At 49.2% G+C, this 22,117-nt stretch overlaps 1 protein-coding gene and 1 long non-coding RNA gene across 3 annotated transcripts in view; one reads left to right on the forward strand and one right to left on the reverse strand.

The window, feature by feature from the left end:
• RNF220 (ring finger protein 220) overlaps nt 1-22,117 on the forward strand; it is a 225,132-nt gene that overhangs the window by 180,984 nt on the left and 22,031 nt on the right. For both annotated transcript variants that reach the window (XM_090269320.1, XM_090269321.1), the window contains exons 2-4: nt 8,969-9,101; nt 17,309-17,354; nt 20,724-20,825. In XM_090269320.1, the coding sequence (XP_090125446.1) occupies nt 8,969-9,101; nt 17,309-17,354; nt 20,724-20,825 (281 nt within the window). The remainder of the gene's footprint in view (nt 1-8,968; nt 9,102-17,308; nt 17,355-20,723; nt 20,826-22,117) is intronic.
• On the reverse strand, nt 11,011-12,474 carry LOC150014778 (uncharacterized). Its single transcript, XR_016509693.1, has 3 exons — nt 12,282-12,474; nt 11,625-11,671; nt 11,011-11,071 (listed from the first exon to the last, which is right to left on the reverse strand). It is a non-coding gene; the product is annotated as an uncharacterized LOC150014778 (long non-coding RNA).

Raw genomic sequence — 22,117 nt, forward strand, 5'->3', positions numbered from 1 at the left:
TCCCCCCTCCCAGCTGATAACCCTTCAAATGATCCCCATACCTATGATGCTGTTCCTATTCTGATTTGCTTAGATTTTGTTTTTATTGTTTCGATTCAGTTATTGATAGCTGTGAGTTTATTGTCATTTTAATGTTCATAGTTTTGATCTCCTTTTTCTTAAATAAGTCCCTTTAACATTTCATATAATAATGGCTTAGTGATGATGAACTCCATAGCTTTACCTTGTCTGGGAAGCACTTTATCTGCCCTTCCATTCTAAATGATAGCTTTGCTAGATAGAGTAATCTTGGTTGTAGGTCCTTGCTTTTCATCACTTTGAATACTTGCCAGTCCCTTCTTGCCTACAAAGTTTCTTTTGAGAAATCAGCTGATAGTCTTACAGGCACCCCTTTGTAGGTAACTCTCTGCCTTTCTCTTGCTGCTTTTAAGATTTTCTCTTTATCTTTCAACTTTGGCATTTTAATTATGATGTGTCTTGATATGATCTTCTTTGGGTCTAGCCTGTTTGGGACTCTCTGCGCTTCCTGGATTTGTATGTCTATTTCCTTTACCAAATTTGGGAAGTTTTCCTTCATTATTTTTTCACATAAGGTTTTGATTTCTTGCTCTTCCTCTTCTCCTTCTGGCACCCCTATGATTCGGATGTTGGCACATTTAAAGTTGTCCCAGAAGTTCCTAAGCCTCTCCTCATTTTTTTCAATTCTTGTTTCCTGGTTGACTGTTTATTTCTCCCTTATGTTCCAAATCACTGATTTGAACCCCAGTTTCCTTCCCTTCACCACTGGTTTTGTGTGGATTTTCCTTCGTTTCATTTAGCATAGCCTTCACTTCCTCCCTCACGCATTTGCCATACTTAAGCTTATCTGTCAAGCCTGTGACCATCTTTATCACAAGTGTTTTGAACTCTACATCTCTTAGGTTGGCTATCTCCTCATCGCTTAGTTCTCCCACTGGAATCTTGATCCATTCCCTCTTTTGGGTCATACTTCTTTGCCTCCTCATCTTGACAGGCTGCTGTGTTTGTTTGCCTCCGCATCCCAGGTAGAGCTGTCACACCTGTTACGTTGTAAGGGGGGTGGAGCCTTAGGTTTTCATCAGTACAGAGCGACCCATTTTACCAGGTTGTGGCGCTGTATGTGGGGGAGGGGTCTGAGAGGGAGCAATGCCGCTTGCTCAGCACTCACCCCTTTTCCAGGCACTTCTCCCACTTCCGTATGGGACTGGTGCCCCTCTAGCTATTGGTCTAGCCGTTGTTCCCAGAGTGCGTGAGTCTGAGGACCGTGAGTTCTAGGACCGTGGGGGCCCTTTGAACAAGCGGACTCTGCTGAGAAACTGACAGTTTCTTCCTCCGCCCCAACCCTCACTGGTTTGCACAGTCAGAAGCAATGAGGCTTTATTTTCCCCGGCACTGGAACTGTGAGCTGTGGGGTCTGGTCTGGGGCTGGGAGTGCTCCCCAGGTGTCCCTCCCTACTTTTTAAAACATGTGACTGTGTTTTCCGCTGACCTACCACTGCTGCCGCCATCACACCGCATCCTCTCTGCCCCAGCTCTGCCCCTCCTACCTGTCTGGATGAGTATTTCTTCTTTATATCTTTGTTTGTTGGACTTCCATTCAGCTTGATTTTCTGGAACTTCTGGTTGTCTCTAGTTTTGAGGTAGTTGTATGCCTTCTTAGTTGTGGAAAGAGACACAGTGTATCTGTCTACGTCTCCATCTTGGCTGGAAGTCCCTAAGCGACAAATTCTTACGCAGCAATAAAAAATGAATACAATCATCCTTCTAGATGATTGATTCATCATTTCAATGGATTCTGATTATCTTAATCTGCTGCACAGGACTGTCCAAAATGTTACTCTAATCTAATCTTGCCAAATGTATCACACTTTTACTAGTTGCTTAAAAGTAACAATCACTTCCATCAAAAAGACAGCCAGTCTTCCATCTTGCCTTTCATTTTCCAACTTCCTGCTCTTTCTGATTGCTCTCACAGTTAGAGGGGTAAGGCATACCTCTTCTCTCAATTCCTTTTTGGCTTTGATTTAGCATTTCTCCTTGGGTCTTAAATCCCCAATCAGAGGGGATGGTAGTTTATGGCTTATACTAACATTTTTCCAAAAAGATAAAAATTTCAAAAAAGTACAAGTCTGAATCTTTGCCCTCATACCTAAAACTCTTCGATGGCTTCTCACTTGTATGTTTAAAAAAAAAAATCCAAATCATGAATGTAATTTTTTAAATCATCCAGAATCTGGCCTATCATCATATCTCAACACTCTGTCCCTCACTCTCTGCACCAGCTGCACTGAACTCTTTTCAATTCTTCACTTAGCTTTCTCTCCTCTGTACCTTCCAGCATGCTGTTTTCTATCTAGAACATCACTTCGCAATCATTGCCTGACTGGTTCCCATGCATCCTTCAAGCCTCTAATTAAACATCACTTCCTTCGCCTCCCACACTAGATGTTGTACTCCCAAGTTCTGTGTGTTTCTCTTTTCCTAAGACCACTCAGGGACGTTTGTTTAATATATCTATCCACAGTTAGGTCCGAAACTTTCTGAGGGCAGACAGTGTGTCTGTCTTGTTCGTTAGTGCATGGCGTTCATACTAGTAGACCCGACATCAGTATTCTATTGACATTTGTTGAATATTATTGAATCATTCCTAGGTGAATGGATGGGTAGGCAGGTAACTGAGTATTGTCCCATGGTAAGAACCCTAGTTTTTGGATTTAAATCCCTGCTCTGAACCTTCTAGCCCTGTCACTTCATTTTTCTGAGCTCCATTTTCCTCATCATTGTGACAGAAATAATAATACCTAACCTCACAGGCCTGTGTAAAGATTAAATGAGATAAAATGTGTGCAGCACTAAACCTATAGCCTAACATATAATAACATTCAGTAAATGGTTATTATTATTATGGATAAGTGGATGGATAGGTGGATGGATGGATATATTGACAGAAAACCAATATATAGATATATGGGTATGATTGGATAAGAAGAAGGAACTCAATGGAAGCCAGAAGGATCAAGGTACCTACTGAATGATACACAATTTTGATCATAGTAGGGAAGAAGGCCAGTTACAGGGCAAGGCCAGACTAGTATCAGGATGGGGTAAATGCAGGTACAAATAAACTGCTGATGTCCAACTAGAGATAATAATGACTCATCACTTGTACACAGACTTAATTTAATTGGACATTCATGAAAGTTGTAGGAGTTAATAATTATTATCCCTGTTTCACACAACAAGAAACTAAAGCGCAGAAGTGTTGTGATTTGCTCAAGGTCTCACAGCTAGTAAGAGATAACTCTATTGAACGTTGCTTGAAGGTTCTTCTGTGTCTTGGTCACTAGGAAATGGAAGCCCTTTTGTTGGGGGTACAGGGAGAGGAAGGGCAGGACACACATGTGTATATACATAAACACACACATGGACACACATACACATTCTTAAAAGTTCCAGCCTCTGTTGCCATTTGGCATTAGAGTTAACCCTCACCCTCATTTTAACCCTCCTCCTTCTAAGTCAGATACCAGGCAGTCAAGTCCTCCCTTTCAGGATCTGTAGAGAAAAAATCATGAAACAAACAGAGAGGCAAGAATTGAACCACAGGCAACAGAATGGGGACAAAACCAAAGAGGCCAAGCCAGAAAGGCCATCACATGGTGGGGATTTTCAAGACGAGACGTGAATTAGTGACCTAGGAAAGGAGGGCTTTCCCTTTGAATGAGACCCTCGTCTTCCAGTGTCCAGTTCTGCACCAGGCCTCACTGTGGAAGATGGCCTAGAAGAAGCAGCTGTGCCAGCCCTAGAGTTGCCTGCTCCCAATGGTCAGCAGTTCCCAACAGAGGAGGGCAGCAGAGGGCTGATCTGGGACCTCAGGTACCCAAAGCCTTGTTCCAAGACTTGAGGGCTGTACTGGCCAGAGCCTGGCCAGGGCAAGGAAAAGGCTACTTGGCTTGACCTCTCCGCTCTCCTCAGCATGCATGCTATATCCCCATCACACTCCACAGTCAGTCACTTCCTGTCGAAGCCTCTTGTTTCCTAGTGGGGAAGGTATTTCAGCATCTCAAGAAAGGAAAGAGACCCTCTGGAGGCCACATAGCTAGGGAGCTTCCAGGCAGGGTCTATCTCTCAGCCCTGACTCTGCAGCCACCTCTCAGCTCTTTGAGCTTGAAATGCCTTACCTATGGCTGAGGATAGGTTAAGGGCCCCCCTGCCCCCTCACCCTCCTCTTCTTTCAGGGGGTACCTGTGGCAGGCAGAGAAGTGGAGGTGGCAGGTTCTGTGGGAACTGGGGTGGTGGGAGGGAGTTGCAGTAATGAATGTGGACGGGAGGCGGAATGAACGATCCATCTTTGCATGGGAGGGGAGGGGGCTGCGGCGTTCCCCCCACACACTCACACACTCAATCAGGCGCTGTCAGACCTCCGGCCGCCTGGCATTTTGGTGAAGAATCTCTCAGCTAAAAATTGTTGTCAGTCCCATTTCCTCGTTATCAGTGCAAGGGCTGAGGCAGCGCCCGGGGATTAGCAGGAGCGGCAAGCACCCGCACCTGCCATCCACTGCCGATAACACTGGGCCTCCCGCCTCACCTCCCCCATTCATCATCTTTAGCACTGACAGCCCGTCCCAGTCCTTGTCCCCATCCCCTCTTGCATCTCACGTCTCCCCACCGTGCTGCACAGACTAGCTCCTGACCTCCCTAGGGAGCCAGGCCTCCGGAGGAGGGACAAGATTCAACCTAGGTTCAGATGACCTAGACCCACCTGTGGCAAAGGGCTGGGCCAGCTATGGGATGGGCGGTCAGGGGCAGGAGTCAGGGATGCTCGAGGAGAAGATGCTTTCTGACAGCCTGCCTCTGGAGGGCTCGGTCTACCTTCCTGTGATGCTGGCAGTGGTGTTGGAGAAAGGATTCCTGCATCAGATGGGTGGCTGGGCTAAGGACTTCTGGAAGCCTCTCCCACCTGAGATGGACTCCCAGGTCCTGGGAACTGTGGGAGTGAAGAGCCAGCGGATGCCTCCTCCCAGGCCTAGGAGGAGTAGGGGGTTGAGGATTTTGTTCCCACCCCCACAAGACCATGGCCCCCTCCTTTTGGCCATCCCCAGCAGTTTTATGGCCCATTTTATGGCCAATGTAATGGCCCAGGTCAAAAGCTTCAGGGAGCTGTATTCTGGGAATTATGCAAACGAGGAGCAGGCCCAGGGCCAGAGTATGGATTTTGTCATTAAACCTGGGCAGGCCATGTCGTTAGTGCAGTAAAACCCACGTCATGACCACAGGTCTCAATATAAAATTATAGGGAACACAGTGGGGGAGGGGACGCAGGAGGCCCATGGCCATGCTGACACCTGCCACTCTAACTCCTGAGAAAATGGGGTTGGGTTGGAGAACATAGGCTGCAGGGTTTCCTATAGATCCCTAGCAATGCTATTCCTGAAGCTGGGAGCCGGGAAGAGGGCCCACTGTCCCGACAGGGAAACTGAGGTCAAGCTTTAGTTCCAGAAAAGTAGATCTCTGGCAGCAAGGCAAAAGAACTGAGAACAGGTACATGGGAATGCTGAAGCCTGGTGCTAGGATCGGAGGGAGAGAGCTGGCTCTAAGGAACCCTAGGAGCCAGAGTTGGCATCCCAGGCTAAAAGAGTCTTAAACCCTCATATTTCCACCTCGGCTCAGACCCATGCCTTAGATTCTCTTTTTCCTCCAGTCTCTTCTCTTACCATTTTCCGCCTTAAACACAGGCCTTGCCTCAGTGATCTGCTTCAACAGCCTTGTCAACACTCCCTTATTCATCCTTCCCCTGGACCCTACCAGCCCTCCTCTGGCCCCTTCCTGCCCCCACCCAGAGCACCCAGCATGCCCCCCTCAGCCCTGCCCAGGGCTGCACTGACTGGAATAGCTGACTTCCCTTTTTCACTTTCCTACTCATTTGTGATATCCTTGAGATCAAGAATGTGTTTTATTTATCTCTGAATTCCAGTTTCTCCTAGAATAATATCAATACCTGAAGTAGAATAATTGTTTAATAAACATTTGCTGAATTTATAAATAATCAAGGCAATGAGATCAAGAGCCAAGTATAGGGTCCCTGTCCAGTGCTGAGCCTCAGTTTTCCCATCTGTAAAATAAAGATAATGGCCTGGACGCTATCAAGGGTCTCATTCATCTCAGATTCTCTGGCTGAGTGTAGTTCAGGGCAGAGCTAAGACTCAAATCCTCCTGCCCTGGCTGGTGTGACTCAGTTGGTTGAAGCATCTTCCCGTAGCCTAAAGGTTGCAGGTTCAATCTCCCATCTGAGCGTGTCCAATCCCTGGTCCAGGTGCATATGAGAAGCAACCAGTCAGTGCGTCTCTCTCACATTGATGTGTCTCTCTCTCCCTTCCTCTCTCTCTCTAAAAGCAATGAAAAAAAAAATGTCCTCAGGTGAGAATAAATATATATATATATCCTCATTGCCTCACTTCCAAACCAGGGCTACATCTACTTCTTTTACTCTGAGCTGTCTGCCAACTGTGTACTGAGTATCTGAGGTATAGCCACCAAGGCACATGATCAGTAGGGCCCCTTTCCCTCCTCAGAAACCTAGCCACACAGACTAGAGACTTACCTACCCCCCACCCCAACATAAACAAAACCTCCACAGCTGACATCCCAACTCTGCAAATGTCATCTAACTTCCAGGACATCCTGCTCTTCCTACCTACTTCACCTCCCTCCATTCCTCTTCTCCTCTCCCTTGCTTCATTATTGAGCATCTGGTCTCTGTTGGGTCTGTTTTCAATTGTCTGTAGACATAAAGATGGATAAGAAATGGCCCCTGCCCACAAAGAATACACAACCCATTCATTCACTCATTCATTTGCTTCTATTCTCTGCCTGGAACACTTCTAAGTCACAACTTAAATTTCATTTTGTTGGTTAAGCATTCTTTTTTCCACTCCCCAAGACATATCCAGAATGAATTGCTCCTTCCTTTGAACATGTAGGAGAGCAGTGGTCATCCTCAGTCTGTATGGAAGGGAGGTGAGTTCTTGTGCTCAGCCTAAACTGGGAACTCCCTCAGACATGGGGTTGCTAGATTTAACAAATAAAAATATAGGGTACTCAGGTACATTTGAATTTTAGAAAAACAATAACTTTTGGTCTAAGTATGTTTCATGCAACATTCAGTACATACTTAACACTAAAAATTATTCATTATTTATCTGAAATTCATATTTAACTATGCATCTTATATATTTAATCTGGCAACCCTACTCAAGCAACCATCTTGATCATCACTGGCATGGCCTTTATCTCCCTGAAAACTGATTTTGACCTTCTCCAGGCACCAGTGGGCAGAAGAAGCAGGGAGAAAGGTCTGGGCTTAAGGTAAATAAGTTCTTTCTACAGAGTTCACATGGATAGGCAGGGATGTTTCTACATAAATAGGGCTCCTCAAACTTATGGCTATATGCAGAGGCCAGGGAAGCACTGGGTGGGGAAGACGGTAAGGGAGGGGATTTAGGCATCCCAAGGGGGTGTACTAGGCAAACTTTAGGCTTCTTCGCAGCATGGTGTGTTCTGGTTACCACTCAGGACAAAGTGGGAACAGAGTTTAGGCTTTCAGCCAGCACCCAAGCCAGTATAGCCAGCACTATACCTATGTGTGCTTGTGTATTGAGAGCACACACTTTGAAGGACATTTTGGAGGGGGAGAGCCCAGAATCTGTGAGACTCACAGAAGCCAGTGAGGTTTATCCAAGTGAGGGGAGGTACAACCTAAACAAGGAGAGTATAGACTTCAGGGATACTGAGATGGGCACTGCCGAAGAAGGAGCAGGTCTGGTGGGGGGAGGGTGGTAAAGAACCTGAAAATTTTCGTTTTGGGTTTCTTGAGTTTCAGACTCTCTTGGGATATCCAGGCATTGGTGTCCAAAGGGCCTTTGGATATAGGGGTCTGGAGAACACGGGAGGGACCCAGGGTAGAGATACAGACTCTGGAGTCAACAGGGCCCAGGTGGGAATGATGGCCAAGAAGGAACAGGAGCGTCCAGCACGCAAGACGAGGAAAGAAGAGGCTGTGGAAGGAAAGAACCCTGGGGAAAAGTGAGGAACTGGGACAGAAAGCTACCCTAAAAGATAGCATTCACCTGGGTCCTTTTCAGCCTTTTCCACTCGACTATGAGGGCCTTAAGGGCAGGGACTAGATCTGAATGTAGTCTGTGTCCCACTACTTAGAGCAGACAGCAGACAGTGTTTGTTGAATGACTGCAAAAATGGATCCCTTTTCTCCCTCTTTTCTTTCTTCTCCAGATTTGGGGAGTGTGGAAGCAGTAAGGGGAAAGGAGAGGCAGACAGGGCACTGGATATTCTGGGTGATGGTATGATTAAACCGAGACCTTCACTAACCTGTGTGAAATGAAGTGATCAAGGTTTGATCGCCTAGAGCAGCGATTTCCCACCTTTTTAATTTCATGGCACAAATAATTTAATTACTAAAAGTCTGCAGCACACCAAAAAATGTTTTGGGTTTTTTTGGCCAGTCTGACCAAAAACAGGTGTAATTTTGATTCATTCACACCAATGGCTATTATTGTGTCGACTGTTGGCTGCTGTTCCTCTCTCTTTTTTCTTTTTTTTTGGACAATCTAAGGGAAAAGAGGTCAGTACCCCTGACTAAATAGTCAGGTATAGCATGTTTTAAAAATTCTTGCAACACACTGGTTGAAAATTGCTGGCCTAGAGCATCAATTGTGTCCTGATAGATTCCTGAGAGGGGCCATTCATGACCACAGCCTCTGGAGCTGCAAAGAGGAGTGATGCACATAGTCTCTGAGACCCTCAGGCTCACTTTTCTCAAAGCCAAGAAGCCCTAGGAGGCATCTGCCGGCTTGGGTCGGAGGATTAGGACACTGGCTTTCCCTCCACAGACCAGCCCAGCTTATATTTCTGTCTGTTCTTCTTCCCTCACCAGGTAAGAAAAAGGCAGCAGCATTGTTTGACAGCCAGGCCCCTATTTGCCCCATCTGCCAGGTCCTGCTGAGGCCCAGCGAGCTGCAGGAGCATATGGAGCAAGAACTGGAACAGCTGGCCCAACTGCCCGCCAGGTAAGCCACCTAACAGGGCAGCCTGCCTGCCAGAGAATCCCACTCAGGGTTCTCATTACCAAGTCCCAGGAACAGCCGCCTGGCCCTCACCCCAGCCTCTAGGTAGAAGACAAGGCCCTGATGCCCTTTGCCTCCACTCTGCTTTCAGGCCTCAGATCCTCCAGCTGAACAGAGCTGCCTTTCTCTTCTTGCTCTGTTTTTGGAGATGACAGCAGAGTGACCCCTCTTCAGGCCTCAGTCTCAAAAGGGCACAGAGGAGCTAGAAAGGGATAAGCCACTCCACAGTCCCTGCACTGCCATACTGAGTGAGTCAGGACAGGGTAACAGCAGCAGGGGCTGGGCCTGGTCGCCCCACTGGAAGTGCAGCCTGGTGCTGCCATCCAGGGGAGTAAACACTACCTTATCTGTGAATCTCCAGGTCTGAAAGGTGGCAATCTTGAGAATGTGTTTAGGCATGTCCCCCCACTGCTACACCCCACCTCCCCTGTCCCTGCCTGAAGAACTGGGCAGAGCCTCCTGGACAGCCTTGTGGAGAAGCCGGTTTATTAAATAGAGCAGAGGAGGGGTGTAACAAATTACCCCAAATCTTAGCAGTTTAAAGCAACCATTTCATTATGTTCATGGAATATGTGGAATCAGGAATTCAGACAGAGCACAGAAGGGGTGACTTGTGTCTACTCCAGGATGTCTAAGGCCTGGGAAGACTGGATAGCTGGGAGCTGGGATCATCTGGGAGCTCTGTCACTCACATGTATGGTTGCTGCTGACTCTCATCTGGAACGTCAGCTGGAGCTGTGACCCAAGCACCTACACATGGCTTCTCTATGTGGCCCAGGCTTTCTCATATCATGGCAGCTTTGGGGTAGCTGGACTTCTTAAATGGCAGCTTAAAGCTCTAAAACAAATGTTCTAACCAACAATATATGAAGCTGGGCACTTTTTATTTTTTTATCCTCATCTGAGGATATGTCTATTGAATTGAGAGAAAGACAAGAGAGAAAAACATTGATTGGCTACCTCACGCACATGCCCTGACCTGAGATCAAACCCTCAACCTAGGTATGTGCCCTGACCAGGAGCAAAATCTGCAACCTTTTGGTGTACAGGATGATGCTCCAACCAACTGAGCCACCTGGCCAGGGCTGGGTCAGCTTTTATAATCTAGCCTCAGAAATCACTTAATGTTACTTCTGCTGTACTCTATTGGTCAAGGCAGTATCAGCCCACCCAGACTCAAAGGGAAGGGGCATTCACCCCACCTTTTGATGGGTGGAAGGCAAGCTCATGTTTTAGAAGAGTATGTGTGATGGAAGGAGAGATGGAAAATACGATCTGCCACAGGGGAACAGCCTGCCCCGCCAGTTCAGTTTAAGTCATCAAAGTAGACGGATGCCCCTTCCTGCTACCCTCTCTCCTAATCCCCTGTGCAGCGTGCTGGGGATCCTAAGGAGAATCAGAAATGGTGCTGCCCTCTCAAGCTCCTTGTGTGGGAGTAAGGAGAACCAGGTAATAGAAACCCTGAGGGATAGAGACTCTCTGTGGGGAGGGCTGGAGCTGTCGGGGGGCATAGATGAGGCACCAACCCTGGCACAGAGCAGAGAAGACCACCTGAAGGAGGTGAGGCCCAAGATGAATTCTGAGAGAAGGTTTATTACTTATCTATTGCTGTTACATCCAAACCAAGCAGCTTGAAACAACATTTATTATCTCACAGTTTCTATGGGCTAATGTAGGAACTGGCTTAGCTGGGTAGTTGTGGGTAGTTGCAGTTTCTGGCTCGGAGTCCCTCGTGAGGCTGCAGTCATCTGAAGGTTTGATGGGGACTGTAGGATCCATTCCCAAGATGGCTCACTCAGGTGGCTGTTGGCAGGAGGCCCTGGGTCTTCGACATGTGAGGCTCTCCACAGGGCCCCTGAGTTTCTCTATGACGTGGCAGCTGACTTCCCACAGAGGAAGTGATCCAAAAGAGACTAAGGAGGAAACCACAATGCCTTTTATGATCTAGTCTCAGAAGTCATACACTATTTCTTCCAATATATTCTACTCTGTTCATTAGAAGCAAGTCACCAAGTCCAGCCCACACTTAAGAGAGGAGAATAAAACGATAAGCTCTACCTCTTGAGGGGAAGAGCATCCAAGAATCTGTGGGAGTACTTAAAACTACCACAGAAGACAATACTAATGAGAATAATAATAATCCTGTTGAACGCTCACTATGTGCCAGACCATAGAGTGGTATTATATTGCATTAACTTATTTAATCATCACAACTCTCTTAGGGTAGGTAATAATTATTAACTCCATTTTACAGATGAGAAAACTGAGGTACAGAGAGGTTAAGTGACTTGTCTAAGGTTGCACAGCTAGTAAAGTGGTAAAGATAAGATTTACACTCAAGCATTCTGGCTCTAGTGCTTTTAAATACACACACACACACACACACACACACACACACACACCTAGGACTAGCCTGGAAGGGGGCAGAGAGTGAAGGAAATATCCTTCTGCAGTTGAGCTCCATACCTTGGCTGTGCAGGAGAGTTTCTGAGTAATTTCCTCCCAATGGGGACCTTCCTCAACAGAAACAGAGAATAGAGACAGAGATGGAGGGATCTGCCAAGCCTTGTGAAAGTAGTGCACTCCTGCCCTGACCCGTGTTGCTCAGTTGGTTGGAACGTCATCCCATACACCAAAAGGTTAGGGATTTGATTCCCCCTCAGGGCTCATGCCCAGGTTTCAGGTTTGATTCCCCGTCAGGGTGCTTAGGAGAGACAACGGATTGATGTTTCTCTCTCCCTCTCTCTCTAAAATCAATAAACATTTTTAGTATCTTTTTTTTTTAAGCAGTGCACCCCTAAGGGCCTGGAGAAGGAGCATCCAAGCTCTCTTTCTGCTCCGCAGTGGGGCCCCCACTACAGCCTAGTCCCCGTATCGCCACCCCTGCACTGCCCAGTACGTGGCTTCTGCCCACAGCCTTTCTGATTCCACCCCCACCCATGACCCTGCACCGGACCCTCCTCCCCGACATCCCCACTTCCACACCCTTACTCCCGTGTCCGCTTCCCTACCCAGCCCTCCCACATCTGCGCCACCTCTCACGTCTATGTGTGCCTCCCCCACTTCTGTGCCCCTCACGTCCAAGCCCAGCCCAGCACCCCCTAACCCCTGGACGCGCCCCACCACCACCCGATGTCTGACAGCCGGACAGCGGGATCTGCACAGCAAGTGAAATTCCCGTCGGATCGATAAAGCCGAAGCGCTGGCGGCGACGGGTCGATGGTTTTATCTGTCTCGGCCCCGCCGAGCCCGGCGCGCTGACAGTCCGACCGGCCGGCAAAGGCGTTCAAGGGCAGCGGCGCCCGCAGCCCCTCCCCTCGCCGTTCCTCTCTCCCCTCCCTGCGGCCGCTGCACCCACCGGACTGCAGGCTGGATCGGCCCGCCGCTGCCCTCGTGATTTATCTGGATTTTTAATTGGAAAAAATTTGTGAATTAATTGATTTCAGGAACTTGCCAATTAACATTGTAATTGGGTGCGTGATAAATTCCCCAGGAGCGTGTCAGCTCCCTGCGGGCTAGCACGGGCTAGCGCGGGGAGGGTCCCAGCCTTGGCTGCCCGTGCCCCGCCCCTACCCGCTCTCAGGGAGGCAGGCCAGTAGAGGAGGTTGGACAAAGATGTGGCACCTGGCTCTCGCTCCTCCTCTCCGACGCTGGGCTCCCTGAGCTGAGAGTGGCCTTGGACCAGCCATTTCACAGATGGGGAAACTGAGTCCTGCAGGAGGGGAGAGCCCAAATCAGGACATCCCCCATCTGTGGCATATGGCCAGAGGCTTCCTCCGCAGCACCCTCCCCTCTGCTTCATGCTCCCCTCCCTTCTTTCTTCTTCTCTTCTCTCCAAATGTTTCCCTTCCCCTCTTACCTTGCCTTTGCCTCTTTTGCCCTCCCCCTTCCCTTCAGCCTGCTTCTGCACCACCCAGGAGGGCCTATCCCTCCATCCACAAGGTTGCTCCCCAAGGAGCTCTTCAGGGTGGGCCTGATGTTGTGCTTTCTGCCTCCCTCTGTACCCTCCCCACAAGCAAGTTGCTATTTTATATTACCCCCAGGACTCACACAGAGAATCAGAACCCTCCAGCTCCCAAACTAGGGCTGGCTGCTTTTCACAGACACAGGTGCAAACATATGTACATGATGTACAGGCACACACACACATCCCCATTCTAACACCCATACAGGTGCTCACACCCCCCAAGAGAACCACTTCCCACAGGCTCATGGGCACACAGACAGACACCTACGGGAAAAAGAGTCAGAACGCCCATCGGCAAAAGCTTACACTTTTCAAAGCACTTTTACATCCAAGATCAGGGGCTATCCCCACACACCCTCCCTCACCCTGTCCTCTCTCTTTCTCCTTTCAGTCCTGCACAGGATTCCATTAGACCCCAGGACTCACCTAGTTAGAGCAAGGAGGGCAAAGTTAGATTAAGGGCAGATAGTGGAGGGCCTTCAATGCTGCAGGGTTGTCCTAGAGGTAATAGGGAATTAAAACAGTGGTGAGCCAGAAGCAGCTTCTGAGGGAGCCAAGCTGTAGGAGAATCACACTGGAGGCCAGTATGGGACATGAGTTGGAGGTATAAGCAGAGAGCAAGTGAGCAGGTTGGGCTGGTGCAAGGGAGAGACGATGAGGCTGACCCAGCACAGTGGCAGTGGCAGTGGGAAGAGCAAATGATGAGAGATGGGTGGAGGAAGAAGCAAGAGAACTTAGCTGATGACTTGGGTATTTACTAGAAAGAGCTTTCTGACTTGGGTAACAGGAAGGGTAATGATGGCAGAGAAGCAACTATCTGAGGGAAGGAGATGATGGACAGGACATGCTGAGCTAAGATGTCTTCTGGATAGTGATGGGGTGGAGACTAGATGTGCACTGATAGGCAGGAACATAGATGGGAGCTGCAGATTGAAGGGCAGGAGGAAGGAAGGGTTGCCCCAGACTTCCCTGTGGCCCTCAGACAGAAGTTTCCATGCAGAAGAAAAGGCCATGGACATGGAAAGATTGGGCACAAAGCTGAAAGTGAGGCTTGGCCGGGCCTGAGCTCAGATATCTTTCCTGGGACGCTTCCAGAGCCACTTGGAGTAGAGCGGCCTCTAGACTGAGGATCGAACTCTGGCCAGTGCTTTAAAAGGGCTGGAAAGAGACAGAGGGAGGCTGGGTGACTCTGGAAGAGAGGCGGGGTGTGGAGATGACAGTGCCCCCACCCCCACTTAAGCCTTATTTAAGGCCGGCCTCGGTGTTTGGTTGGGTAATGAACTAGATAAACAATTCCCCAAATAGATTAAAACGAAGTGTAACTTACAAAGGCGGCTGGTGATGATGGTTTATTCCCCGGCAGCGCACCATTTCTTTATTTCCAAGGATAATTCAGTGTAAATCACCTTAATTAAAAGTGTCAGCCCAGCCCATGAATATTGTACTTAGGAACGCGTTTCCTGGGTCCCAGTTATAATTTAAAACCCATGGATCACTAGGCAGCGAGTGACTGAGCAAGGGAGGAAATCGTTGGGGGCGGGCTGTGGAAACAGGGAGGGACGGAAGGCAGAGCTGAGCGGGTGGGCTGGGTGGAAGCGTGCTGCCTGCAACTCTGGTGCTTAGACCTCTCCTCTCCAAGGCAGTTCCTTTGCCAGACTCCAGTCTCTCCAAGCGTACTTGGAGATGACCAGGTAATTAGAGGACAGGTAGGGCGTGGGGTGCAGGCTCAGAGAGAGGGAAGAAGTCTGGGACAGTACCAGTCCAAATGAGAGAAAGGGAAGAGAATTGCCAGGAAAAGATCCAGAGGATTGGGAAAGGGAGACTAAACACTCTGACCCTCATTTCTATTCATCCACAGAGCAAACTAAAGCCCAGGGTCATCAGGACCATCCCCAAAGCACAGACAGAAAAAGTTCTCAGAGCTCTGCCCTCCATCCTACCCCTTGAGTGTCATTAGGGAGGCAGTGGAAAAGCAGCACTTTGGACTCCATCAGACATGAACTTAAATCCAGACTGTGAGCAGAGAGGTGTCTCTTAACCCATTTTAGTCAACTTTGTAAAGTTTCTGTGAAGAAAAAAGATAACACACATAAAGTATCTAGCCCATGCCTGCCGAATGTGGTGGGTGCACGATAATTGCTCATTCTTTCCTGTTCTAACCTGATCCTGCTCAATTAACACTCAGACCTCAGTCCAGGGGTCCAGTGCGAACAGTATTACACAGTGGATGCCTCATTTCTGTATTTGTAGGCCCAGGCACAGCACCTGGCACAAGGGTGATATCAGGGCTTGTTGACTGAATGAATGAGTGAAGGAATAATGAGAGGCATGAACTCACAAGCTACTTGCTCCTCAAGAGCAGCCCAGTTTCTTCTCTGGATCCCTAGTACCTAGATCAGGGCCAGGATTGGAGCAGAAATACAAAGTGTCATTGAGTGGAACCTGGTCTGTCTGTCCTTCCAGGTCTGTGATGCCTCCACTGTCTGATAAGACAAGCAGAGGCTCTGTTTTTATACTCAGACCTTAGCCTCACCCTGCTGCCAAGCCTGGTGACCCCTGCTCTGTAATATACCTGCCTGTGTGGGTGTGTGTCCCTGTGCTTGCTATTGTGGGTACATGGGTGTCTGGGTTTGTCAGTTCATGTGGGTGTCTATATCTAAGCATGCAGTTATGTGGGTGTGGGTTGGGGAACAGCTCTTCACCCAGGTAGAGTGAATGTTGTGACTATGTCTCTCGGAAGAGGATTCTGTGCCTATGCATCTGTTTGCTTGTCTGAGCCATTGGGTGTGACCACATGTATCTACACGACTGTTGACAGAATGGTAGAGAGACGATGGATATGTGTATCTGCCTTTATACTAGGGTTTCTCGATCTCAGCCCTGTTGACATTTTGGTCTGGATAATTCTTTATTGTGAGAAGCTACCCAGTACACTGTAGGATGGTTAATATCCTCTACCCACTAAATGCCAATAGCAAACTCCCAACCCCAGGTTGTAACAATCAAAAATGTTTCCAGACATTGCCAGTTGCCCCCTTGAGGGCAAAATGGCACCAGGTGATAACTACTCTTTCTGCACCTGCCTATGCCTTTGCCTGCATATTGGGTGTGTCTGTGTCTGACCCTGAGGGTGCTCTTTGTGTATACATACACCTGGTGCATCAGCGTCTGCCCCCACATGCTCTGCCTTGGACATGTGTCTGTGTGTCTTTGTGCTTTATGGCTATCTGTGAGCATGCGTTACCTGGACAGCTTGTACGTGTGTCTGTGCAAGGACCGTAGTGAATGTGCTGTGTCTGCCACCGTGCATGTATCAGCCAGTGCCTCTGTGTGCATGTATTTGTTGGGGGATAGGGGAGTTGAGTGAGTGCACATGTGTGAATGTGTGAGCACAGATGTGGTAAGCATAGTGGGGGCAGCAGGGAGGGAGGGACAGGAACAGGGATATTAATGTTTCTGAAGTGGATCTGATTTGATACGTCTTGTTCCATTGTCAGCATCTGTTTAGCGGGGATTTGTAATACTTTGTGGCTCTGGATCACTCATGCTTAGCACAGGATGTGGCCTTGCATACCAATTTTGTTATTAAACACAGTCCTCGCCTCCCCCACAGCCCATCCATCACCTCCCACCCCCACCCCCGCCTGCTCCAAGCCACCCAACATATTTCAGGTCCAGCTCCCGCCCGCCTGCCGCACCCGATGCCAGAGGGCCTGGGGCTGACAAATTGAATCAGGGGGAGATCATTCCTGGCCTAACGCAGTTTGCAGCATGTTGGAGGGAGAATTGACAAGAGCCATGTCAGCTCCATCACCCCAATCCCATAGGAATTAAAAGCAGGCTGGGGACAGGGGGTGGAGGGAAGGGGGCAGCCAGGACAGGCAGAATCCTCAAGGCTGATACCAGGAGTCAGGTAAAGCCTCTTTCCTCAGATCCACAGGGAAGCCTACCATGCCTAGTGTCTCCCTATCCCCTTCCCAGGAGCCAGCTCTGGCCCTTAGCCCCTGATGGACGCTGAGTTAGGCAGGGCCAGCTGGGGTTGAATGGACTGGATGGAGCTTGGCCAAGCTAGGGTGGGCTAGGCTGGCTCTGCCTTCTCTCTTTGGGGTCTTTTTGCTATTCTGCTCTTGCATGCCCTGGGCAGCAAGTGGAATAATCATCCTGTTCTCTTCTTTCTTGGCAGCAAGAATTCCCTTCTGAAGGATGCCATGGCTCCAGGCACTCCCAAGGTAGGTGGCCAATTGTGTTTTCCTCCTATCCATCCTCTTGAGGATAAAAGGAGCTCTTCCTGGATCCCCAAGTCAGCCTGAGGCCTAGGGCCGCTCTATGCACCTGAGTGTATGTGTGTGTAGTCTGAGGGTGGGCCAGAGTATGCTCATCTGACTTCCTTCTCTTCCAGGCAGGACAGCGGTCAAAGCCAAGAATGGCTTGGGGGTGTGGGAGACCCAGACTCTAAGGCTGGGAAGACTCAAAGGAGGAGGGTGAGCTGTAGCAAGTAAAGGAAATTATAGAAGTGCAGGTTGAGATGGACAGCTCAGAGCCAGACTGTGGAGTGTGTGTGTGTGTGTGTACTTTGGTCTGAGGGCAACAGGGAGCCAGGGAAGATACTGGATTCATTTGGGGAGACAGACTTCCCTTCTGAACAGACACTATAGGAGAGAGGCTTGAAAGCATCAGATTGAGAAAGGAAAAGTGAAGGCAAGTAGCTGGCTCAAAGGAGGGGCCAAAAAGGCCTCGGGACAGTGACATGATTTGTACCAAGAACTGCTGTAGGCGGCCACAGAGGCAGATGGAACTGCTACCCCAAAGGGGATGATTTTGAGGTGGGGACATGGGGAGGAAGACTAAACCCTCGCTCCTTGAGTGTCCCCTTCCCCATCCCCTAGCATCCTTTCTAATAAGTTCTCACAATGTCTTCTAAAGGTAGGAATCCCTAACCCTTTTTATAGGGAGAGAGGAATGAGTGTCAAAGCTTTGGGAATAGATGAAATCAGTCAGGGGGAGTGTATGGAGAGATTAGAGCAAGAGCCAAGAAGAGCATCTGGTGACTCCTGCATTAGAGGTCAAGACAAGTTATAGGAGACAGATAAGGGGCAGAGAAAGAACAGTCACAAGTTAGAAGGGGCACAAGAGAATGTGGTATCCCAGACTCCTAAGGGGAAAAAAGTTCCAAAACATATGGGGTGATCAGCAGTCAAAAAGAGAAAAGCTGGAGAAGGAGACCAATGTATTCAGATGTCTTAAAGGCACTGGTGATCTCTGAGAAGGCAGTTTTGGGGAAAGGATCCAGAGTGACAATATTACTTCCAGGGGCTGGCTCAACTCCCCTGAAGGCCTTTCTAAAGGGTGGGAGTGGACTTTGCACCTTCACTCAGGAACCCACCCAAAACACAGCAGGCTGGACAGAGGAGATAGGGAGCCTCATCCAGCCTTGGATCGATGCAGGCTGTGGCCAAGGAAGCAAAGCCCTCCCAGCCCTCAGAGAAAAGGCAGGGGGTGACAGGCAGCTGTGGACCATAGAGGTGGGGAGCCACACTCTCTGAGCTTGGCCCAGGTCGCAGCATTTAGTGGTTGTGGTTATGGAAAAAGGTAGGTCATGGACAAGCTGCCAGTTTGGCCACTCTAACCACTGACACCTGACACCTGAGCATGGCTGGCAGGGCTAAGAACTGGACCCAAGGGAGGCTGGTGTGCTAACAACAAACAGATGCAATCCATGTCCATACCTAGTTCCCATGTTCAAAATGCACACACACACCCCAATCAGAGTGCACATCCAGGAATCTGAAGCATGCAGATTCCTGCAGCCACCCACACATATTGATAACCAGACTCAGAGGTTCGCATAGCTCCTCAGCCATTTCCAGATATGTTTGCACACCCCCAAATCTGACCATTTCAGGGTCTGTCCTCTGCCTTGACTGAGGCTTTAGGGAAGCAGGTCATGGATGCAAGAGGCATGAGCTAGAAGGTTCAAGCAAGAGACTGAGAAGACAGGGAGAAGGAGGGAGGGAGGAGGAGGAGAGGGCAAGGGGGCCTTCGACAAGATTGATGGCCTCGTTGCCATTAAGAAAAAAATTAGCCGGTGGCGGCTATCATATTAAAGGGTGAAGAAGCCGTGAATTATTTTCTTAAAGATCTTATCGCTTACAATGATAATTTTACCTTCCAAAAGGCCACTTTTAATGAGGCGAAGAGCCAGGCAAAAAGTCATGATTTAATGCCGGGATTTTTTTTTTTTTCAAAACACATTTTACTGCTTTTTGGTCCATGTTTAAAAAGTGCCAGTGACCTTTTTTTATTCCACTTGCCCCAGGTGTAATACTGAAGCCTCTCAAGGCTTCTAACCTAGAGAGAATTAAGAGAGGTTGATGGGGTGGGGGGGGCCTAAGAGAACACAAGTGTGAGCTTTCTTATGGTGGGGGGCAGGGGTACATTGTTTCCCTCTCCTCAGCATCTTCCCTGGGACCAGAGGAGAAGGACATTGCCCCAAAGCCCACCTCTTTTCTGAGGAGGGGGTGCTGAGTCACTCACTAGGCTTCCCATTGGGCCTGGGTGGGTGAAGGGGCTCCAAGCTGCAGGGAATCCCACCCCCGGCCCTTCCCAGCCTCCCTCCTCCAGCTCCTGGGATGAGGCCAAGCCAGGGAGCCCTGCCAACCGTCAGCCGTCAGCCGCCCCTCCCTTCCCGGGGCCTTGCCTGAGGATGTGCAGCATGGCCACCGCATGCGGGTCACATCCTCCAGCTCAGTCGGAGATGAAGGATAAATGGCTGCTCCATCTTTCCCAAATTGCTTTCTCTGGGCTGTCACTGGCGATTTGGCATGGTTTTCTAGGCTGGGGAGGCCTCCTAGGGAATTGTATGCTTCTGGCTCAGAGCTGCGCAGGCTGGGGAAGGTGGGGGGAGGAAGTATGGATTGCTTTCAGGCCTCCAGGCCCCCAGTTTGCAGCTGAACAGGCCTTGGCAAGAGCCAGCAAGAGCAGGCTGAATGTGCCATGTGGTATTTAGAGTTGTGATGCTCACACACAATTTAAAGCAGACAGTTTATTAATCTAAACTGCAGGCGTATGTAGAAGAGGCCGTGTAGGATTGACATGGGGGGATTAGTTTTGCTGGGCTTTTTGCTAGGGTCATTGTCGCAGCGCGGGGATAAATGGGCCCACCGTACATCCCTAGCTGCACGCAGGAAACTCATACATGCTATTTAATTTACTGTCTCCACAGCAGGGATGCCATCAGCTTGTGTTAGGGGCAGGCAGGGTGGTTGGTATGTGGCTTTACCCTCAACCCTTCCAGCGGGTCCCAGAGCATTTACTATCTCTGCCCACTAACAGTAGGCTGGGAGTCTGTCCCACTGGAGTAGGTATAAGCTGGGCCCTCTCAGGGGGTCTCTACCAATTCTGAGAATCAAGTCATACTCCCCCATGACCACACTCCCAGGACATGACCAAGTGCCTTCAAAATATCAAGTGGCCCCTCTATCCCTCCACCCTCCTTTTCTCTGCCTCTCTCCCAAAAGCTCCATAGGAATAGAAATTCTAGGGGATTGACTATAGGTCTCATTCTGCCTGAGGTCACAATGTCCTTTTTCTTCTTCCAGTCCCTCCTGTTGTCTGCTTCTATCAAGAGGGAAGGAGAGTCTCCGACAGCATCACCACACTCATCTGCCACTGATGACCTGCACCACTCAGACAGATACCAGGTGAGGAGTGGGTGGGATGGGCATGAGAAGTAAGTTCACTTGGGTAAGAACTTAGAGGGCATGCCTGCTGCTAACTCCTCCCTCCTCAGCAGGTGAGAGGAGAGGCCTGAACTGTTTTTTATTCCCTTTATGTCTAGTGCCCCTAACTGAACCTGGAAGGCACAGGTGTTAGGGAACGTGCCTCAAATAGATGGACTTTAAGTAGAGGTAGCCAAGGATACCAGTGCTCTGGTGGGCCCTAAGCTCCTTTGAAGCATCCTATCCACCAGGAGGTATCCTATAGAGTTCAGTTTCATGCGGGACCCAGAGACATTGCCCCAAACCACCTGAAAACTTCACACTTCAAAACTATGATCCCCTGAGCAAATAACCATTCAATCCTGCCAAACCTGGGTATCAGGGCCCAGAGACACACAGAAAGACAGAGACAGACATTGCTTGTGAGTGCTTTGGGAAAATAGGGAAGGGAATAATCCCACAGTTCTAAACCATCAGAGCAGGAGCAGGACCTAAGGATAACAACCTAACTCTGTTTGACCTCCTTTGCGTAGGAATGAGAAAGAACTTCTCCCAGAAGCTTCTCCTTCTGAGAAGATACAGTCAGATGGAGGAAAACAGGGCCCTGTTCCAAGGAACGTTTGTCTAAATGACAACAGGCCTTCTCCTGGAGCCCCAGGGTGAAAGGGGAAAAAAGCCCTAACCCAGAAGCCCTGATGTGATGCAGAAAGACAAGGCAGCGGGGACCCATGATCTGGGGTAGAGAACCAGCATCACTGCTGGCACACGTAAAACTTTTGTTGATATTACAGGTGTTCTCTCTGAACACCCTTTCCTTCCAGCTGATGCAGCCTGGAGTCAGGGTGCAGAGCTCGGAGAGCAGAGTGCCAAGGGTAGGCTGGACACCAGCTTCCACTGGCATCTCCTCTACTGGATACTTTGTATGGGACTCAAACTGCACAGCCCAAAGCACCAACCCTGGGGACAGATCCCTGCTCTCATGAAGCCTGGTTTGAGAGAGGCACTCAGTCCAGAGCCTGGGAGACATTGCCCTCATCCAGACAACCCAGGTTTGAGACGAAGGAATGACCCAACCCTAGGGAATTCCAGTCTGATATGAAACAAGGCTCTGTCCCCAAGTTTCCCTCAAAGGAATAGACAGAGCCCTGCCTTCAAGGACCCGTCCTCTCTACTTCAGTCACAGTGTTCAACCTCACCATCTGATGAACTAGAGAAAGAGTAATCATTAGGCATAGGCATGGCACCAAGGCCTTCTGTGATTTAGATTTCCTAAT

Source organism: Furipterus horrens, unplaced genomic scaffold (genome assembly GCF_987537825.1).
Source record: "Furipterus horrens unplaced genomic scaffold, mFurHor1.1.pri manual_scaffold_3, whole genome shotgun sequence".
NCBI lineage: Eukaryota > Metazoa > Chordata > Mammalia > Chiroptera > Furipteridae > Furipterus > Furipterus horrens.